This window comes from Lithobates pipiens, unplaced genomic scaffold (assembly GCF_037356315.1).
Source record: "Lithobates pipiens isolate NorthernLeopardFrog02 unplaced genomic scaffold, aLitPip1_a1.2 Scaffold_8, whole genome shotgun sequence".
Taxonomy (NCBI): Eukaryota; Metazoa; Chordata; class Amphibia; order Anura; family Ranidae; genus Lithobates; species Lithobates pipiens.
In genome coordinates, this window is record NW_027507903.1 from 280,554,897 (window position 1) to 280,578,192 (window position 23,296).

General features: G+C 48.9%; 1 protein-coding gene across 1 annotated transcript in view; it reads left to right on the top strand.

The window, feature by feature from the left end:
* The window catches only part of GLT8D2 (glycosyltransferase 8 domain containing 2), a 72,427-nt gene extending 53,779 nt beyond the window's left edge, over positions 1–18,648 (top strand). Inside the window, exon 11 of the mRNA XM_077472123.1 lies at positions 17,094–18,648. Within this exon, the coding sequence (XP_077328249.1) occupies positions 17,094–17,260 (167 nt within the window). The 3' untranslated portion in view covers positions 17,261–18,648. The remainder of the gene's footprint in view (positions 1–17,093) is intronic.
* Positions 18,649–23,296: the final 4,648 nt, after the last annotated feature.

Genomic DNA, 23,296 nt, shown 5'->3' on the forward strand with positions numbered 1-23,296 from the left:
CCTGTCATGTGAATTGAAATCGCATTCAATTCGCACTAGTATGAACCCAACCTAAAGAATGATCCAATTTGCTCCAGCTGAGAAAAATCCTTTCTGGTCCCTTAAGAGACAATCAGATAATCCCTGGATCAACTTAACCTACATAGCTCCCAACTGTCCCCAATTTTGAGGGACTGTTAATGATTTGGAACAAAGTCCCTCTGCCCCCCTTTCCTTTTTATTTGTCCCTCGTTTTGGTCTGATCTATATAGTTGTATATAAAATGCACTATTTATCATTCAAAAAGTGTTTTCCAGTGCTAAACCATTCATCCAGTTTCTAAGTTTCTGCATTGGTAAATTTCAAAAGCCAGTATAAAGGATTGTTAGTAGTAAAAAAAAAAAAATATCGTATTTCCCTCTTGTGTGATTGCTTCAGCGACTTTCTTGAGAGTCTACAATTGAACAAATTTACAAGCATCCAATGCCATACTTACTAAACTTGCAAGGTATATAAAATTACATAACAAAAATGGAGCTTCACTTCAAACAATTCACCTAAAGCTGAATTCCAGACACAAATTAATGCAGTATGCAGGTTTAAGTTAAAAATCATTACATGGATTTTTTTTTAAATGCAGCTAGTGTATATTCCTTAGACCAGTGGTTCTCAACCTGGGGGTCGGGGACCCCCTCGGGTGAAGAATGATGATTTGTCAGGGGTCCCCGAATCCTGGGATGTTCCATTCCCTTCCCAACAAAGGAGGAAGAGAAGGAATAAAAATAGAGAATACATGGAAGGGAGAGAAAAAGAGGGGGAGGAACACAGAAAAAGGGAGAGAAAGAATAAGAGAAATTACAAGAAAGATGGATAGAGAGAGGGGTGGGAGACAACAAATTAGGATATAGAGAAATAAAAGGGAAAGAAAGGAGAACAAAAAGAATGTGGTACATCCTAAAATGTACCATAAGGGGTTTTAATACTGTACGAGTGGAAGGGACTCAGGGAGCACTAAATGTTCTGTGGGTTAGGGGCGCAAATTACTTGTCTTGACAACGCACCCTATGAAAATAATTTTACTGTTAGGGGTCCCCACAACTTGAGAAATTTTATCAAGGGGCCACAACACTAGAAGGTTGAGAACCTAGCCTTAGACCCTTTATCAACTTATTGAAATCCCCTACACAGCAGCAGACTGGGAAGGGAAGTTGCAGAACTGGAAGCCAGTCATATGCGCTGCATACTAATATGTTGACAGAGAAACCAAAATGAGCAAAAAGATTATCCTTTAGGCTGAGTTCACACTATTGCAATGTCATACATTGCATGTGATTTGCACTGCAGATAACATGCGATGTCTGTGCAATGCGAATTCAGCCATACAGATTATATGCCTGAATTCGCACTGCATTCAGAAGAAAATGGTGCAGGACCCATGTTTTGCTCTGCACTGGAATCGGATCGCATTGGGGTGTTCACACCCATGTGACCTGATTCCTGCACCATTTCACAGTTCGCACTGCGATCTGCGAACCGATCTGGGGGTGTCATTAACCTTGTATTGACACCCACTGCGGTTCGCTTAGGGCAGCGTGAACTAGCTGCGAGAGACATGCGATGCGGGAACTCACACAGGAATCCCACATTGCGTATGTGTGAACCCAGCCTCACTTTCCAAGCAACCACTGGTTTCTAAGCTTATGAAGCATCCACACTTACAATGATAAAACTGAGGAGCTTTCCAGAGTAGTGATGGCCGAACGGTTCGCCCGGCGGTCGTTTCGCGGCGAATTTCCGACTTTCGCCGTCCGCGGGTTCGAACGCCTTTTTCCGTCGTTCGCCCCGGCGGACTTACGTGTTTAATGTATACAAGAACTTTAACCTTTCGTGACACGTTTATCATGTGTTACAGGACAACCAATTGAGACATGACAGCTCATGGACACTTGGACATTCCCCCTAACCTATAAATACACCCGATCCGGTGGCCATTTTACATTCTTTCTTCTGTCACTGTAGGGAAAGGATCCTGTGTGGAGTAGGGACAGAGAAAACGCTAGCTATTTGGTACACAAAAGTTCTTTTCAGGACTGGTATAGGTGTTAGGTCAGCAGCCTGAGTTTCTTTTGTCAGTTTAGATAAAGGGACAGAGCGCTGTATGCTGCTATTTTAGGGACAGCTCAGCCAGATTAGTCTTTCTTCATCATCATCATCATCATCATCATTAGCTGTTACTATCAGGTCCACAAAAGAGCTGTTCCAGCTAATCGTTCCAGCCTACTCTTTTTTGCCAATTTGTATAGGGACAGGCAGGAAGCAGTGTGTCAGGCAGTGAGGATAATTTTAAAGACTTGCTGTTACTATTAGTTCCACAAAGGTTCTTTTCAGGACTGGTATCAGTGGTACGGTAATAGGCTTGTACACGTATAATATTCTTTCTTCCAAATATAGAAAGAATATTATACTTGACTGCTGCCCTTCTGCTGCAGTCTGCTAATCATTCACAACTCACTTGTTCCACAAAGCTCTTTATCAGGACTGGTAACTTGGTCTGTCTAGGGTGCTACGGTACATAGGCTTGGGTGCGGTACAGTCTGCTGTTCTGTAAGGACCGCTATCGGTCCACAATACATAGGGTTGCCGTGCACTACTGCTGACCGCTGCCCTATACTGCAGCAGTCCTTCAGCGGTATAGGGACTGACGCACAGTCTGCTAAACACTAATACACAACCTGCTTGGTCCACAAAAGTTCTTATAAGGACTGGTAACTTGGTATAGGGTGCTACGGTACATAGGCCTGAGTGCAGTACAGTCTGCTGTTCTGTAAGGACCGCTATCGGTCCACAATACATAGGGTTGCCGTGCACTACTGCTGACCGCTGCCCTATACTGCAGCAGTCCTTCATTGGTATAGGGACTGACGTACAGTCTGCTAATCACTAACACACAACCTGCTTGGTCCACAAAAGTTCTTATAAGGACTGGTAACTTGGTATAGGGTGCTACGGTACATAGGCCTGAGTGCGTTACAGTCTGCTGTTCTGTAAGGACCGCTATCGGTCCACAATACATAGGGTTGCCGTGCACTACTGCTGACCGCTGCCCTATACTGCAGCAGTCCTTCAGCGGTATAGGGACTGACGCACAGTCTGCTAAACACTAACACACAACCTGCTTGGTCCACAAAAGTTTTTATAAGGACTGGTAACTTGGTATAGGGTGCTACGGTACATAGGCCTGAGTGCAGTACAGTCTGCTGTTCTGTAAGGACCGCTATCGGTCCACAATACATAGGGTTGCCGTGCACTACTGCTGACCGCTGCCCTATACTGCAGCAGTCCTTCATTGGTATAGGGACTGACGTACAGTCTGCTAATCACTAACACACAACCTGCTTGGTCCACAAAAGTTCTTATAAGGACTGGTAACTTGGTATAGGGTGCTACGGTACATAGGCCTGAGTGCGTTACAGTCTGCTGTTCTGTAAGGACCGCTATCGGTCCACAATACATAGGGTTGCCGTGCACTACTGCTGACCGCTGCCCTATACTGCAGCAGTCCTTCATTGGTATAGGGACTGACGTACAGTCTGCTAATCACTAACACACAACCTGCTTGGTCCACAAAAGTTCTTATAAGGACTGGTAACTTGGTATAGGGTGCTACGGTACATAGGCCTGAGTGCGTTACAGTCTGCTGTTCTGTAAGGACCGCTATCGGTCCACAATACATAGGGTTGCCGTGCACTACTGCTGACCGCTGCCCTATACTGCAGCAGTCCTTCATTGGTATAGGGACTGACGTACAGTCTGCTAATCACTAACACACAACCTGCTTGGTCCACAAAAGTTCTTATAAGGACTGGTAACTTGGTATAGGGTGCTACGGTACATAGGCCTGAGTGCGTTACAGTCTGCTGTTCTGTAAGGACCGCTATCGGTCCACAATACATAGGGTTGCCGTGCACTACTGCTGACCGCTGCCCTATACTGCAGCAGTCCTTCAGCGGTATAGGGACTGACGCACAGTCTGCTAAACACTAACACACAACCTGCTTGGTCCACAAAAGTTTTTATAAGGACTGGTAACTTGGTATAGGGTGCTACGGTACATAGGCCTGAGTGCAGTACAGTCTGCTGTTCTGTAAGGACCGCTATCGGTCCACAATACATAGGGTTGCCGTGCACTACTGCTGACCGCTGCCCTATACTGCAGCAGTCCTTCATTGGTATAGGGACTGACGTACAGTCTGCTAATCACTAACACACAACCTGCTTGGTCCACAAAAGTTCTTATAAGGACTGGTAACTTGGTATAGGGTGCTACGGTACATAGGCCTGAGTGCGTTACAGTCTGCTGTTCTGTAAGGACCGCTATCGGTCCACAATACATAGGGTTGCCGTGCACTACTGCTGACCGCTGCCCTATACTGCAGCAGTCCTTCATTGGTATAGGGACTGACGTACAGTCTGCTAATCACTAACACACAACCTGCTTGGTCCACAAAAGTTCTTATAAGGACTGGTAACTTGGTATAGGGTGCTACGGTACATAGGCCTGAGTGCGTTACAGTCTGCTGTTCTGTAAGGACCGCTATCGGTCCACAATACATAGGGTTGCCGTGCACTACTGCTGACCGCTGCCCTATACTGCAGCAGTCCTTCATTGGTATAGGGACTGACGTACAGTCTGCTAATCACTAACACACAACCTGCTTGGTCCACAAAAGTTCTTATAAGGACTGGTAACTTGGTATAGGGTGCTACGGTACATAGGCCTGAGTGCGTTACAGTCTGCTGTTCTGTAAGGACCGCTATCGGTCCACAATACATAGGGTTGCCGTGCACTACTGCTGACCGCTGCCCTATACTGCAGCAGTCCTTCAGCGGTATAGGGACTGACGCACAGTCTGCTAAACACTAACACACAACCTGCTTGGTCCACAAAAGTTTTTATAAGGACTGGTAACTTGGTATAGGGTGCTACGGTACATAGGCCTGAGTGCAGTACAGTCTGCTGTTCTGTAAGGACCGCTATCGGTCCACAATACATAGGGTTGCCGTGCACTACTGCTGACCGCTGCCCTATACTGCAGCAGTCCTTCATTGGTATAGGGACTGACGTACAGTCTGCTAATCACTAACACACAACCTGCTTGGTCCACAAAAGTTCTTATAAGGACTGGTAACTTGGTATAGGGTGCTACGGTACATAGGCCTGAGTGCGTTACAGTCTGCTGTTCTGTAAGGACCGCTATCGGTCCACAATACATAGGGTTGCCGTGCACTACTGCTGACCGCTGCCCTATACTGCAGCAGTCCTTCATTGGTATAGGGACTGACGTACAGTCTGCTAATCACTAACACACAACCTGCTTGGTCCACAAAAGTTCTTATAAGGACTGGTAACTTGGTATAGGGTGCTACGGTACATAGGCCTGAGTGCGTTACAGTCTGCTGTTCTGTAAGGACCGCTATCGGTCCACAATACATAGGGTTGCCGTGCACTACTGCTGACCGCTGCCCTATACTGCAGCAGTCCTTCATTGGTATAGGGACTGACGTACAGTCTGCTAATCACTAACACACAACCTGCTTGTTCCACAAAAGTTCTTATAAGGACTGGTAACTTGGTATAGGGTGCTACGGTACATAGGCCTGAGTGCGTTACAGTCTGCTGTTCTGTAAGGACCGCTATCGGTCCACAATACATAGGGTTGCCGTGCACTACTGCTGACCGCTGCCCTATACTGCAGCAGTCCTTCATTGGTATAGGGACTGACGTACAGTCTGCTAATCACTAACACACAACCTGCTTGTTCCACAAAAGTTCTTATAAGGACTGGTAACTTGGTATAGGGTGCTACGGTACATAGGCTTGAGTGCGGTACAGTCTGCTGTTCTGTAAGGACCGCTATCGGTCCACAATAGATAGGGTTGACGTGCACCACTGCTGACCGCTGCCCTATACTGCAGCAGTCCTTCAGCGGTATAGGGACTGACGTACAGTCTGCTAAACACTAATACACAACCTGCTTGGTCCACAAAAGTTCTTATAAGGACTGGTAACTTGGTATAGGGTGCTACGGTACATAGGCTTGAGTGCGGTACAGTCTGCTGTTCTGTAAGGACCGCTATAGGTCCACAATAGATAGGGTTGACGTGCACCACTGCTGACCGCTGCCCTATACTGCAGCAGTCCTTCAGCGGTATAGGGACTGACGTACAGTCTGCTAAACACTAATACACAACCTGCTTGGTCCACAAAAGTTCTTATAAGGACTGGTAACTTGGTATAGGGTGCTACGGTACATAGGCTTGAGTGCGGTACAGTCTGCTGTTCTGTAAGGACCGCTATAGGTCCACAATAGATAGGGTTGACGTGCACCACTGCTGACCGCTCACCTATACTGCAGCAGTCCTTCAGCGGTATAGGGACTAAGAGTTTTGTCACAGGGTCATTTAAAAAATGACATGCAGAGGAAGAGGCAGGCCCTTCCGCAGGGGTGGTAGGGGTAGGGCAGGAGCAACAGGCTTGAGCCAAAGTGGGAAGTTGCAGAAGGTGCGTTCAATTACTTTAAAGGATGCACCAGACTTGGTTGAGTGGCTCGCTCAGCCTTACTCTTCTGCACCCTCCTCATCCTCTCGATCTGCACCCTCTTCTTCACTCTCTGCTATGTGCACCCCCAAAGACACTACCACCAACAACACGACCACCACCACCACCACCACATACCTTCCGCTTGAGTCACTGGAATTATTTTCCGATCCATATCAAGAGGACATTTCTGATGCGCAGCCACTCTTGGTATTGGATCAGGAAGAGGAGGTAGCAACAAGCGCTACTCAGCAGTCTGACGCCAGTACCCAGATCAGCCCAAGGAGGAGGTTGGTCCCCGGTGTTGCTGCCTACTCTACTTATAGCGGTGGGGAAGGTGACGTTGATGATGACGTGTCTAGTGATGTCACGTGGGTGCCCACAAGAGAGGAAGAGGAGGGGAGTTCAGAGGGAGATATGGACCAGCAGATAGGGAGGAGAAGCAGCAATGACTTACATTGCACAGCAGGGACAAAGCAGACTGCAAATGTATCAGGAGCGAGTCATCGACCATGTACGGTCACATCTGGCGCTCCCAGGACACCGGCACATGGCTCCGCAGTGTGGGCTTTTTTTAACGTGTCCGCTGCTGACAATAGCGTTGCCATCTGCAATCTTTGCAGTCAACGCGTTAGTCGCGGTAAGCCCAATACTCACCTAGGGACGACCGCCTTAAGAAGGCACATGAGCAGCCATCACCGAGCCCAGTGGGAGCAACGGAACACACAAAGCCACACTGCAGGCTCTCACCGTCCAGCCTCGTCTTCTACTTCTCCTTCTCCTCTCTCCTCACAATTGTCCTCCACTCCACCTTCCATCACGCCAAGCTCACATTTTTCTGCAAAAAGGCAGGCTTCCGTGGGCCTAATGTTTGAGCGTAAAAAAATGATGACGCCGGATAACCCTCTTGCCCAACGGTTGGCGGCTGGCTTGTCAGAACTCATAGCCCGCCAACTACTGCCATATAAACTGGTGGACTCGGAGGCCTTTCGCAAATTTGTGGCCATTGGAACACCACAATGGAAGGTCCCAGGAAGGAAGTATTTCTCAGAGAAGGGCATCCCAGAGCTATATGGCCATGTTCAGCGGCAAGTGAATGTATCTCTGGCACACAGTGTCGGTGCCAAGATACATCTGACCACAGACACGTGGTCTAGCAAACACGGGCAGGGAAGGTATATCAGTTTTACTGCCCACTGGGTGAACCTTCTGACGGCCGTCAAGCATGTAACCCGTGGCACCCGTGTAGATTTGGTTTTACCGCCACGGATTGCATGCAGGCCTGACTCTTCTTCTCCTCCTCCTACTCCATCCTCCTCCCTCTCCTCCTCAGCTGCCTCCTCCTTTTCCGCTGCTAGCGTCTCTTCCACTGCACCGCCCAAGCTCCCCAGAACCTATTCCACATGCCAGGTGAGACGTTGCCATGCCGTGCTGCGTCTGTTGTGCCTGGAAGCAAAGAGCCACACTGGCCCGGCACTCCTTTCAGCTTTGCGTTCACAGGCAGATGAGTGGCTAACACCGCTCAATTTGACAGTTGGTAAAGTGGTGTGTGACAACGGTGCCAATCTGCTTAGCGCATTGAAACAGGGCAAAATCACGCACGTGCCGTGCATGGCACACGTCTTAAACTTGGTCGTGCAGCGATTCCTTGTCAAATACCCTGGGGTCCAGGACATCTTGCGGCAGGCAAGGAAAATCTCGGCCCATTTCAGAAGATCTTACACGGCCATGGCTCGCCTTGCTGACATTCAGCGGCGACACCATCTGCCGGTCAGACGTCTTATTTGCGATTGCCCGACGCGATGGAACTCAACCTTCTATATGCTTGATAGGCTGCTCCAGCAGAAACGTGCAGTTAACGTCTACCTGTATGAACTCTGCGAAAGAAACGGTTCTGGGGAGCTGGGTTTTTTTTCACCGCGCCAGTGGCTGCTCATGCGCGACACATGCAGACTTCTGCGGCCATTTGAGGAGATCACCAAACTGGTCAGTCGCAGCCATGGCGCCATCAGTGACATGGTACCTTATGCCTTCTTTCTGGAGCGTGCATTGCGTCGTGTCATTGATCAGGCTGTGGAGGAGCAGGAGCGGGAAGATGAGGAAGTCGCAATGCTGGATGAATTCCCAGGGGGGGCTACTCTATCTGAGACAAGTCAACAACAGGAGTCTGATGAGGAGTCAGAGGAGGATGGTGCCGGGGCGGATGAGCAGGAGCAAGAAGAGCATGCTTTAAACCTTTCTGGGATCCCTGTTGTGCGAGGATGGGGAGAGGAGAATGAAGAGGACGACATTATCCTGGATGATGAGCAGGAGCCAGGCCACCACACCGCTTCCACTTTAGTGCAAATGGGGGCCTTCATGCTCCAGTGTTTTAATAGGGACCCCCGTATAAAAAGCATGAGGGTCAAGGACCAGTACTGGGTGGCAACGTACTTAGACCCCCGGTACAAACACAAAATGGCGGAAATGTTACCGCCGTCGCAGAGGGCTGTCAGAATGCAGCACTTCCAGGCCTTGCTTCGAGAAATGCTGCATTCTGCTTTTGCGTGCGCTGGCAGAGGAGCAATTCCCACTCCCAGAGAAGGATTTGCGGGTACCAATCCAACAGCGCCTGCAAGAAGAGGCCGGTTTGAAGATGTGTTGGTGACTTCGGATATGAGGTCATTCTTTCAGCCGACCCATCGACAGGTGTCATCCGGATCCAGCATCAGGGAACGCCTAGACCGTCAGGTGTCCGACTACATTGGGTTAACGGCCGATGTGGACGCTCTGAGGAGTGATGAACCCCTAGACTACTGGGTGGGCAGGCTTGACCTCTGGCCAGAGCTTGCCCAATTTGCAATCGAACTGTTGGCTTGCCCCTCATCCAGTGTCCTGTCCGAAAGGACGTTCAGCGCAGCAGGGGGGATTGTGACCGATAAGCGTACTCGCCTAGCTCACCACAGTGTTAACTACCTCACATTTCTAAAAATGAATGAGGCATGGATCTCGGAGGAATTCAACACATGTGATCAGTAGACCATGTATATGTCTATAAACAATTTTTGGAATCAAGCACACAGACCTTCTTAATTCATTTGGCTCACTTCCCTGACCCAAAAAAGCACACCGTACTATATGCCCCTACCCTCCTCTTTGAAGAGGTTGAGCGGTGTCATATTTCTACTGGGGCTGCTTATTATGAGGGGTTCCCACCATCCCTGTGCTGTGCTGACTTCCTCCTGGGTGTTCTTATTATGAGGGGCTCCCACCATCCCTGTGCTGTGCTGACTTCCTCCTGGGGGTTCTTATTATGAGGGGATCACACCATCCCTGTGCTGTGCTGACTTCCTCCTGGGGCTGCTTACGGTGCTGCTGTCAGCGCTGTATGTCACGGAGCTGCTGTCAGCGCTGTATGTCACGGAGCTGCTGTCAGCGCTGTATGTCACGGAGCTGCTGTCAGCGCTGTATGTCACGGAGCTGCTGTCAGCGCTGTATGTCACGGAGCTGCTGTCAGCGCTGTATGTCACGGAGCTGCTGTCAGCGCTGTATGTCACGGAGCTGCTGTCAGCGCTGTATGTCACGGAGCTGCTGTCAGCGCTGTATGTCACGGAGCTGCTGTCAGCGCTGTATGTCACGGAGCTGCTGTCAGCGCTGTATGTCACGGAGCTGCTGTCAGCGCTGTATGTCACGGAGCTGCTGTCAGCGCTGTATGTCACGGTGCTGCTGTCAGCGCTGTATGTCACGGAGCTGCTGTCAGCGCTGTATGTCACGGAGCTGCTGTCAGCGCTGTATGTCACGGAGCTGCTGTCAGCGCTGTATGTCACGGAGCTGCTGTCAGCGCTGTATGTCACGGAGCTGCTGTCAGCGCTGTATGTCACGGTGCTGCTGTCAGCGCTGTATGTCACGGAGCTGCTGTCAGCGCTGTATGTCACGGAGCTGCTGTCAGCGCTGTATGTCACGGAGCTGCTGTCAGCGCTGTATGTCACGGAGCTGCTGTCAGCGCTGTATGTCACGGAGCTGCTGTCAGCGCTGTATGTCACGGTGCTGATGTCAGTGCTCTGTATTACGGTGCTGCTGTCAGTGCTCTGTATCTCCTGCACCCTCTTGTTTGCCTACCCTGGTCCCTGACCTTCCCTCTCCTCCATTGCCTTCATTAGCTCCATAGTCCTGAATTGTCAGAACAATTTCCCAAATAAAAAAAAAATGCTTGTAGTTATCGATCCCAAATTCACCTCATACATGTATTATGCTATTGTCCAGGTGGTGGGACTACGTGCTACCCCCTAATAATTACCCCGTGGCCGCAAATTCGACCTAAAGGTTTGCGAAATTCGCCTCCCATTGAAGTCAATGGAGCCCGCGGCGAACGGTCGTTTTCGCGAACGTTTGTGCCCGTTCGCGTTTCGCGTTCGCGAAACGTCCCGTCGGAAGTTCGTCCATCACTATTCCAGAGAAACAAGTATTTAAAGTGAACAGAAAGAGAAATTGTATTTCCCCACAAATACAAATACTTGTGGGAGGCTGACTTAAAGGAAAAGTCCAGCCAAAGCTCATTTAGCTGGACTTCTCCTTTGGATCACAGGAGTGCAATTCGTTTTGCACTCTTGATCTGTTTTCAACAGAGAGTGGACTGAAGTCCGCTCTCTGCTGACATCACCAATGCCAGTCCAGGCACTGCGTCATCCCGACCACGGAGTCTGGATCCGTCAGGTGCCTGGACTGACACCCTGCACTGAGAGACTGAGACAGCCGCTCTACCCCCTCTACAGCTCAGCGCTCCAGTGAGCGAGGAGGTAGAAGAGCAGAGAGCTGTGACTGACAGTCTACAGCTCCCTGCTCATGGAGCTGTGAAAACCGAGCGATCGGCGATAAGCAATCGCTCGTTTTTCAGCAAAGAGGAGTCAGGGGACAGATGCAGCATCCACCAAGGTAAGTATGATTGGGGGAAAAAAAAGGGTCCTGCACCATTTTGGTATGAATGCTATGCAAATTCAGCCACGCAATCTGTATTGCCCTGTACACACAGTGGATGAGAGGTTTTTGTCGGAAATTCTGACCGTGTGTAGGCTCCATCGGACATTTTCCATCGGATATTTTCCATCTGAATTTCCAACGACAAAATTTGAGATCTGGTTCTCAAATTTACTGACAACAAAATCTGTTATCAGAAATTCCGATCGAGTGTATACAATTCCGACACAAAGTTCCACACATGCTTGGAATCAAGCAGAAGAGCTGCACAGGCTATTGAACTTCATTTTTCTCGGCTTGTCGTACGTGTTGTACACTGAGCTCTTGGCGTTTGCAATTTCCAACCCACTTTGTGTGACCGTGTGTATGCAAGACAAGTTTGAGCCAACATCCGTCGGAAAAAAATCCATGGATTTTGTTGTCGGAATGTCCACTCGTGTGTACGGGGCATATGGCTGAATTTGCATTGCACAGACATCGCCTCTATTAAGGCTGTACTCCAGGCATGAGCTTAAAGCAGAGCTACACCCAAAAGGGAAAACTCCACTTTAAACACTCCTACCCCACTCCCCTGCCACATTTAGTATGTAATTTTTTTTGGGGGGGGGGGGGAGCAGGTACCTAGTTTTGACAGTTCCCCTCTTCCCCTCCATCCCTATAGTTTTCTGGGACACGTCACTAGTGATGGACGAACGTTTCGCCCGGCGGTCGTTTCGCGGCGAATTTCCGACTTTCGCCGTCCGCGGGTTCGAACGCCTTTTTCCGTCGTTCGCCCCGGCGGACTTACGTGTTTAATGTATACAAGAACTTTAACCTTTCGTGACACGTTTATCATGTGTTACAGGACAACCAATTGAGACATGACAGCTCATGGACACTTGGACATTCCCCCTAACCTATAAATACACCCGATCCGGTGGCCATTTTACATTCTTTCTTCTGTCACTGTAGGGAAAGGATCCTGTGTGGAGTAGGGACAGAGAAAACGCTAGCTATTTGGTACACAAAAGTTCTTTTCAGGACTGGTATAGGTGTTAGGTCAGCAGCCTGAGTTTCTTTTGTCAGTTTAGATAAAGGGACAGAGCGCTGTATGCTGCTATTTTAGGGACAGCTCAGCCAGATTAGTCTTTCTTCATCATCATCATCATCATCATCATTAGCTGTTACTATCAGGTCCACAAAAGAGCTGTTCCAGCTAATCGTTCCAGCCTACTCTTTTTTGCCAATTTGTATAGGGACAGGCAGGAAGCAGTGTGTCAGGCAGTGAGGATAATTTTAAAGACTTGCTGTTACTATTAGTTCCACAAAGGTTCTTTTCAGGACTGGTATCAGTGGTACGGTAATAGGCTTGTACACGTATAATATTCTTTCTTCCAAATATAGAAAGAATATTATACTTGACTGCTGCCCTTCTGCTGCAGTCTGCTAATCATTCACAACTCACTTGTTCCACAAAGCTCTTTATCAGGACTGGTAACTTGGTCTGTCTAGGGTGCTACGGTACATAGGCTTGGGTGCGGTACAGTCTGCTGTTCTGTAAGGACCGCTATCGGTCCACAATACATAGGGTTGCCGTGCACTACTGCTGACCGCTGCCCTATACTGCAGCAGTCCTTCAGCGGTATAGGGACTGACGCACAGTCTGCTAAACACTAATACACAACCTGCTTGGTCCACAAAAGTTCTTATAAGGACTGGTAACTTGGTATAGGGTGCTACGGTACATAGGCCTGAGTGCGTTACAGTCTGCTGTTCTGTAAGGACCGCTATCGGTCCACAATACATAGGGTTGCCGTGCACTACTGCTGACCGCTGCCCTATACTGCAGCAGTCCTTCATTGGTATAGGGACTGACGTACAGTCTGCTAATCACTAACACACAACCTGCTTGGTCCACAAAAGTTCTTATAAGGACTGGTAACTTGGTATAGGGTGCTACGGTACATAGGCCTGAGTGCGTTACAGTCTGCTGTTCTGTAAGGACCGCTATCGGTCCACAATACATAGGGTTGCCGTGCACTACTGCTGACCGCTGCCCTATACTGCAGCAGTCCTTCATTGGTATAGGGACTGACGTACAGTCTGCTAATCACTAACACACAACCTGCTTGGTCCACAAAAGTTCTTATAAGGACTGGTAACTTGGTATAGGGTGCTACGGTACATAGGCCTGAGTGCGTTACAGTCTGCTGTTCTGTAAGGACCGCTATCGGTCCACAATACATAGGGTTGCCGTGCACTACTGCTGACCGCTGCCCTATACTGCAGCAGTCCTTCATTGGTATAGGGACTGACGTACAGTCTGCTAATCACTAACACACAACCTGCTTGGTCCACAAAAGTTCTTATAAGGACTGGTAACTTGGTATAGGGTGCTACGGTACATAGGCCTGAGTGCGTTACAGTCTGCTGTTCTGTAAGGACCGCTATCGGTCCACAATACATAGGGTTGCCGTGCACTACTGCTGACCGCTGCCCTATACTGCAGCAGTCCTTCAGCGGTATAGGGACTGACGCACAGTCTGCTAAACACTAACACACAACCTGCTTGGTCCACAAAAGTTTTTATAAGGACTGGTAACTTGGTATAGGGTGCTACGGTACATAGGCCTGAGTGCAGTACAGTCTGCTGTTCTGTAAGGACCGCTATCGGTCCACAATACATAGGGTTGACGTGCACTACTGCTGACCGCTGCCCTATACTGCAGCAGTCCTTCAGCGGTATAGGGACTAAGAGTTTTGTCACAGGGTGATTTAAAAAATGACAGGCAGAGGAAGAGGCAGGCCCTTCCGCAGGGGTGGTAGGGGTAGGGCAGGAGCAACAGCCTTGAGCCAAAGTGGGAAGTTGCAGAAGGTGCGTTCAATTACTTTAAAGGACGCACCAGACTTGGTTGAGTGGCTCACTCAGCCTTATTCTTCTGCACCCTCCTCATCCTCTCGATCTGCACCCTCTTCTTCACTCTCTGCTATGTGCACCCCCAAAGACACTACCACCAACAACACCACCACCACCACATACCTTCCGCTTGAGTGCAAATGGGGGCCTTCATGCTCCAGTGTTTTAATAGGGACCCCCGTATAAAAAGCATGAGGGTCAAGGACCAGTACTGGGTGGCAACGTACTTAGATCCCCGGTACAAACACAAAATGGCGGAAATGTTACCGCCGTCGCAGAGGGCTGTCAGAATGCAGCACTTCCAGGCCTTGCTTCGAGAAATGCTGCATTCTGCTTTTGCGTGCGCTGGCAGAGGAGCAATTCCCACTCCCAGAGAAGGATTTGCGGGTACCAATCCAACAGCGCCTGCAAGAAGAGGCCGGTTTGAAGATGTGTTGGTGACTTCGGATATGAGGTCATTCTTTCAGCCGACCCATCGACAGGTGTCATCCGGATCCAGCATCAGGGAACGCCTAGACCGTCAGGTGTCCGACTACATTGGGTTAACGGCCGATGTGGACGCTCTGAGGAGTGATGAACCCCTAGACTACTGGGTGGGCAGGCTTGACCTCTGGCCAGAGCTTGCCCAATTTGCAATCGAACTGTTGGCTTGCCCCTCATCCAGTGTCCTGTCCGAAAGGACGTTCAGCGCAGCAGGGGGGATTGTGACCGATAAGCGTACTCGCCTAGCTCACGACAGTGTTAACTACCTCACATTTCTAAAAATGAATGAGGCATGGATCTCGGAGGAATTCAACACATGTGATCAGTAGACCATGTATATGTCTATAAACAATTTTTGGAATCAAGCACACAGACCTTCTTAATTCATTTGGCTCACTTCCCTGACCCAAAAAAGCACACCGTACTATATGCCCCTACCCTCCTCTTTGAAGAGGTTGAGCGGTGTCATATTTCTACTGGGGCTGCTTATTATGAGGGGTTCCCACCATCCCTGTGCTGTGCTGACTTCCTCCTGGGTGTTCTTATTATGAGGGGCTCCCACCATCCCTGTGCTGTGCTGACTTCCTCCTGGGGGTTCTTATTATGAGGGGATCACACCATCCCTGTGCTGTGCTGACTTCCTCCTGGGGCTGCTTACGGTGCTGCTGTCAGCGCTGTATGTCACGGAGCTGCTGTCAGCGCTGTATGTCACGGAGCTGCTGTCAGCGCTGTATGTCACGGAGCTGCTGTCAGCGCTGTATGTCACGGAGCTGCTGTCAGCGCTGTATGTCACGGAGCTGCTGTCAGCGCTGTATGTCACGGAGCTGCTGTCAGCGCTGTATGTCACGGAGCTGCTGTCAGCGCTGTATGTCACGGTGCTGCTGTCAGCGCTGTATGTCACGGAGCTGCTGTCAGCGCTGTATGTCACGGAGCTGCTGTCAGCGCTGTATGTCACGGAGCTGCTGTCAGCGCTGTATGTCACGGAGCTGCTGTCAGCGCTGTATGTCACGGAGCTGCTGTCAGCGCTGTATGTCACGGTGCTGCTGTCAGCGCTGTATGTCACGGAGCTGCTGTCAGCGCTGTATGTCACGGAGCTGCTGTCAGCGCTGTATGTCACGGAGCTGCTGTCAGCGCTGTATGTCACGGAGCTGCTGTCAGCGCTGTATGTCACGGAGCTGCTGTCAGCGCTGTATGTCACGGTGCTGATGTCAGTGCTCTGTATTACGGTGCTGCTGTCAGTGCTCTGTATCTCCTGCACCCTCTTGTTTGCCTACCCTGGTCCCTGACCTTCCCTCTCCTCCATTGCCTTCATTAGCTCCATAGTCCTGAATTGTCAGAACAATTTCCCAAATAAAAAAAAAATGCTTGTAGTTATCGATCCCAAATTCACCTCATACATGTATTATGCTATTGTCCAGGTGGTGGGACTACGTGCTACCCCCTAATAATTACCCCGTGGCCGCAAATTCGACCTAAAGGTTTGCGAAATTCGCCTCCCATTGAAGTCAATGGAGCCCGCGGCGAACGGTCGTTTTCGCGAACGTTTGTGTCCGTTCGCGTTTCGCGTTCGCGAAACGTCCCGTCGGAAGTTCGTCCATCACTACACGTCACAGGTCCAAGAAGCAGTGCGCACCTGGCTGTGAAGCCGCAAGCTGTCACAGCCGGATGCCCACAGTTAAAATGCCAGCGCTGGAGAGAGAACCGAGGGCTCGGGTGAGTACATCACTGGATCAGGGGACAGGTGAGTGTGTGCCTATCAAAAGTCAGCAGCTAAACTTTTTGTAGCTGCTGACTTTTAATAAACACAGAAATGACTGGAGCTCCTCTTTAAATGCATTGGATGAGGTGGAGATTGTGACATCACTGCTGCTCCTCTCTACCTCATCTAATCAGAGAACCTCTTCTATTCATTTAAAAAATACAAGGTATTCTGTAAATGAGAATGGTGCTAAGCAGGCGACCCCCTGTGGTCAGTGTGCAGTGTGGCAACTGCTTGGCACAGAACCAGGACAATAATGAGGATTCTGGACTAGTGTAACTTTGCAATTATGATCACACCTAGAAGTCTGGTTTAACATGTATCTGGTAATTATCATGTGATTTTTAAGTGTTATAAAATCTTACTTTCAAAGGACTGCTGTTTCTGTGGTAGCAGTATGTTTTTTTTTTTTTTTTTTTTTGTAGGATGGAGTCCAGAGGATCAGATATCTGAGAGTGTCCTTAGAGATGCCAAGCTACTTCACTGGAATGGAAGATACAAACCCTGGAAAATCCCAAGCGCACACAGCAAACTCTGGGAGAGATGGTTTATTCCAGACCCCACAGGAAAGTTCCAAATCCACAAACTGTGACCCACAGCTCAGTCGTCAAGATTGTTTTTTTAGCATATTGCTGAGGACAATAAAGCATACCTGTGCTTAAAGTACACCTGTCATGAGAGAGACTGCCATTGCAGATCCCCTTCTGAAAATGCTATAGTTTTCTGGCTGTTATCCTGACAAAATGTCTTCTGTCCTTTATAAATCACTGACCTGGATATATGCAAAATCAAAGAAACATCAAAGTTCCTTACCCACAATCTAGGTGTGGACAATTGGCAGGTTATATGCATGAAGGTAAAAAAACCTTCTGTGTGCAGCAGCCCCCCCAAATACTTACCTGAGCTCCACCTTGATCCACCGATGTGCATGCGATCATCCGCTTTTCGGGGGACTCTCCCTCCTCATTGGCTGAGATACTCCCACTGCTGTCAATCACAGCCAGTGAGCCAATGAGGTGAAAAAGGGGATGGGGCTGAGCTATGGCTCCGTGTCTGAATGGACACGCAGAGCATCGGCTCAGGAGCGCACCTGCTTGGGTGCCCCCATTGCAAGCTGCTAGCTCTGAGGGAACCCAACGGGAGGGAGGCGCCAGGAGCGCCGGCAGGGCACCAGAGGAGGATCGGGGCTGCTCTGTGCGAAACCACTGTATAGAGCAGGTAAGTCACTTTAAGGCTGGGTTCACACTGATGCGAATTGGATGCGGTCTTCACTGCATCCAATTCTCACGACAGGTGACAGTTCACACATCTCTGGGGCAGCTGTGGAGTGCATTGTACAAGGGTCCTGTGCATCCTTGATTCAGTTTTATGTCCAAATTTAGGCAAAAATTCAGGCCTGATTCATCCCTGAAATGGAGAACAGGGGTAAACCGGACCCCTGCTGTGAGCTGCATCCGCACACAGTGTGATCCTGGACTAAAGCAACCATAACCATAAAAATGATAACATAGCTCCCATCTGTCCCTGATTTCGAGGGACTGTCCCTGATTTGGAGCAATGTCCCTCTGTCCCTCTAGCCTCCTTATTTGTCCCTCATTTTGGTCTGATCTATATAGTTGTACATAAAATGCACTTTTTATCTTTCAAAAAGTGTTTCCCAGTGCTAAACCTTTCATCCAAATGCTAAATTGCTGAATTTGTCAATTTTAAAAGTCAATATAAAGAAACAGTAGTGGCAAAAAAGCACTTGTGGATTTAATTAAACTTTTTTTTGGTTATGTTCCCTTTAAGGGGGAGTGGCAGGGGGCGTGTCCTATGCCTACATATGTTTGCTAGTAGGTGTCCCTCATTCCCATCTCAAAATGTTGGGAGGTATGTGATAACGATGCAAATACCATTTTCAGATAAGATGTCAGTAATGTCAGTAAAGTGGACAGTCCACCAAAGTGTATCTATAAATAAACTCAACTAGTAAATGCAGGTGCATTTTGGAGCTCACTAGTACCTATGCTCATCTTTACACCCGTTCCTTTGTGTATACAGGGCCTGAACGGGGAAGTGCCAGAACTTAAAGTAAAACTATACGCAAATTTTTTTTATTTTAGTTTGGATAGAGTACGGGAGGGTTCTAACTGCCAGATTGTTTTTGTTTTTTTGCACCATCTGTGACCCACTGGGGAGATTTCCCTTCACTTCCTGGCCCATAGCCAAACGGGAAGTTAAAGGAAATCCCTGCAAAATAAGGGAATGCTTTGGGGACCCCCAGATCACCAGAACTATTTGAAGATTTTCCCTCCATTACTTTTCTGGGAACAACCCAAATTTTCGGACTTTATATAAACTTTCCCATGGACTTTTGCACAAAGGGCATTGGCCGCGACTTAAGCATACACACGATCTGACTTTTGCAGCCAACTTTCACCAAATCACATGGTTTTTCTACTCTTTACCGCCACCTTTGGTCAACTTCTGTATTGTTGCCTGATCTTTTGCATTGGTTCTGAGCATGCGTGTTTGTAAAGTCTGATGGTTTTCTGTACACACAATCGGACTTTGCTCCATCGGACTTATGTTGTCAAAAAGTTTGTCTGTTCGCACAGCCAACATTTGTCCGATGAAAACCGAAAAAAAGTTTGTCCGATGGAGCGTACACACAGTCGGATGTTGCCTTAAAACAGCTAATTTGCATGTGTGTTGTCAAAAAGTCAGATCGTGTGACTGTGTATGGGCCTTTTCAATGATAATGGTAAACAGGACAAACAGAGAGGGTGAATCTCAATAACAAGAGCATAGACAACAATAAAAGCTGATAAGCGTTCTAATCCCTCAAAATAAGTATTGCCTTTAGTTATACTTTATGCAGAAGTTGAGATTTGCTTATATGAACATCCTAAGGCTCCACAGGAACATACTCTATAAAAGGTATATGCTGATACACTCAATTTTCAAAAGTATTGGGACACCTGCCTTTACACGCGCATGAACTTTAATGGTAACCCAGTCTTATGCCCCGTACACACGATCGCCTTTTCCGACAACAAAACCAAAGGATGTTGGCGCCAACTTGTCTTGCATACACATGGTCACTAGGTTTGCCACCTCATCCTTTTAGAACCAAACACATATGAATTACACAGGTTCTGTGGCTGATTAAGGTGGTAATTAAACTCACTTTGTACCTTATCTGCATTAAATTAGCCTCAGAACCTGTATAATTCATATGTGTTCGGGTTTAAAGGGATGAGGTGGCAACCCTAACGGTCACACAAATGTTGACCAACAATTACGAACGTAGTGACGTACAAGACGTACGTGATAACTCCATTCTGAACACTAGTTATAGCTCCGGCTCGTACTTGATTCCAAGCATGCGTGGACTTTTATCTGACGGACTTGTGTACACGAGATCGGAAAGTCCAGCAACAAACATTTGTTGGCGGAAAATTTGAGAACCTGCTAGCCAAAATTTGTTGGCGGAAAACCAGTTAGTGCACGGTATTAAGACCGTGCACTAACTGGTCTGCTAGTTCCACGCAGACGGGAGTAGCCAGCTGCTTCTCCAATTTGTGGTGCCAAAGTTTGCCCAATCAGTGTCTGCGACACAAGTGTAGTGGTTAGTACTGGTCGTATTGCTGACCCCCCCAACCATAAATAAGGAACAGGCCACTGCCTCGGGTTCCTGCCCATGGGGACCTTACGACAGGAGCCTCCTCTGCCGTGATTGTGGTTACCTTATCTAACCTGGATACTTGGGGGTCCACGATCAGAGAAGCCGACCATTATTGCAGAAGGCTCTCCACAAGGGGGTAACACACCACCATGCTTTTTGGGACCAAAAGGGTCTGTTGTGGTCGCCCCCATTCCTGTATATGAACTTATTGAATAAGTCAGATACGGAAACACCTTAGGTGTACGGGCTAGCTTGCGGGACCCAAAAGGGACCAATACTGCAGCAGAAGGACCTGCTGTATCCTGATCTTCAGGGTATCACGCACAGCTGTGATAAGTGTTCCAACTAGCGATTTTCTTGCGCGGACCCGAATGTGAACTCATCCTCACTGTCCGATCGGTCCTGGTCAGCGCCATCTGAATGACAGAGCAGGAGCCACGAGTCTCAGCGGGGCCCGAGTCTGTGTCAGAGCTCTCTCCGGAGGACGGGGGGGGGTGCTTTCTATCACCTTGCGCCCACACACACCACCTCCACCCTCGTTTTTAGGACCGCTGACAAGGCGTCCAAAGGCAATGCACTGTTTTCAGATGAGCCGGTTGCAGTGGCAGGGAGTTTGGGGGAAGAAACAACAGTTTCTGAAGCCATGCTGACCCACCCTGTCTGCCACCTGTTGGGGACTTAGGACAGGCGTATAGTCCCACCCTCCTAGCTGCTGCAGGCTGCGGAGCCCCCACCGCAGGACTCACCACTCTGACCGAGTTCTGGGACCTCCAGCTAGGTGTGCCTGTGTCAGCTCCTAGGAAACCACGCTGTTCTGAGCCTCAGGGATCAGCGCTGGGCATGAAAAAACGTGCTGGGCTACAACAAAATGGCTGCTGAGCATCCAGTATAAAGGACATAATCACAGGGAAAATGGCCACTGAACTACAGAAAAATGGTTCCTGACCATGCTTCTCCCTGGTCACACCAAACATGGCTGCCAAAGCACTGTATACAGAGAGGTACAGTGAAAAAAGGCAGAGAAAATGGCGGCAGACAGTGCTACAGCGATCAGAAGAAACAGACCTCCAGACACCCAGGGGAGAGACAACAGACACCCAGGGCACAGCCACCCAGCGCAGCCCCCCACCCAAGGTGAGAGCCCCCCCAGGGGGCCCTTGTCTGTGTGGCAAGCACACCGCTCAGCAGCCCATGCAGCATCCCCCACGGGGGGGGGGAGATAGGGACAGGGAGAGAAGAGAAGGAGGAGAGGGACCCCCTGAATTGACCTCCCAGGGAATGCCCAGTTTGCTCAGCCCCACCGAGGCAGGGAGAGCTGTACTTACCAATCCAGACAAGCTGGGCACATTCCATCACAAACTCACTCTCCGATCAGTACGGGGTGGCTGCTGGCCCAGCACACTGTGATGCGGACATCAGTAGCCCGGTCATATGTGTGCCCCGAAGCATTGCGCTCACCAGCCACCCCTGGAGCCTGAGGGGAATGTTGTGGCCGATCCAGAGCGGAGCTCTGGTCTGCACACGCTCGCTGGCCAGCTTGGGGAGACTACAAGGATAAGGGTATCCAGCCTGTCACCCAGCCGGCTGTTGATAGCAGATCACAGGATCTTAATCTTGCGCAAAAAGCAAATTTCTGCAGAAAAAAATCCACGGACCGATGGGCCCGCAGGGTTCCTAGGTCCATCTCCTTCACTAGGCAGAAAACAACTGAGGCTGCAGGAAGCAGGCTGGGGGGTTGTTACTGAAGGGACCGCCCCTTGGGCGGAACTAGAAAGTTCTGTTTTTCTACATGTTAACATGTTCTGCCTGGTCCTCTCCTGAAGATGGCATAACAACCCTATGGTCAAGAATAAAGGAGCTGTGTCAGTCAGTGAACGTAAGAGAAAAAACAATTACTGAGCTTTTGTTTACACACATGATCAGCTATCATTGGCTGACAGCTGATCACATGGTAAGGGGCTAGGACCGGCCTCTTACTTGAATCTGTGATCACCTGAGTCTTGGTGACTCAGTGATCACAGCTGCAGGGGGCGCGTGGGGAGCGTTCAAAGGGGAGGCCGTCATAAGTGGTTAATGCGTGCAAATATTCTGTTTGCTTTGCTTGCAGCAGCTTGGCATTGCATGCCATTGCTGAGCCTATCATCTACTATGACCCCCAAGTCCTTTTCCATCCTAGATTCCCCCAGAGGTTCTCCCACCAGTGTATGCATTGCATTCATATTTTTGCCACCCAAATGTATTATTTTATATTTTTCTACATTAAACCTAATTTGCCATGTAGTTGCCCACCCCATTAATTTGTTCAGATCTTCTTGCAAAGTTTCCACATCCTGAGGAGAAGTTATTGCCCTGATTAGCTTAGTATCCTCCGCAAATACAGAGGTTGAGCTGTTTATCCCATCCTCCAGGTCATTTATGAATGAATTAAATAGGATTGGTCCCAGGACAGAAGCCTGGGGGAACCCACTTTTCACCCCGGACCATTCTGAGTACTCCCCATTTATCACTATCTTCTGAACTTGCCCCTGTAGCCAGTTTTCAATCCATGTACTCACCCTATGGTCCATGCCAATGGACCTTGCTTTGTACAGTAAACGTTTATGAGGAACTGTATCAAATGCTTTTGTAAAATCCAGATATACCACATCTATGGGCCTTCCTTTATCTAGATGGCAGCTCATCTCCTCATAGAAGGTTAATAGATTGGTTTGGCAAGAACGATTCTTCATGAATCCATGTTGATTACTGCTAATGATACCATTATCATTACTAAAATCTTCTATATAGTCCCCTCTTATCCCCTCCATGAGCTTGCATACAATTGATGAAAGGCTAACTGGTCTGTAATTCCCAGGGATGTACCGTATTTTTCGGACTATAAGGCGCACGTAAAAGCCTAAATTTTCTCACAAAATCGACCGTGCGCCTTATAATCCGGTGCGTCTTATATATGACCTG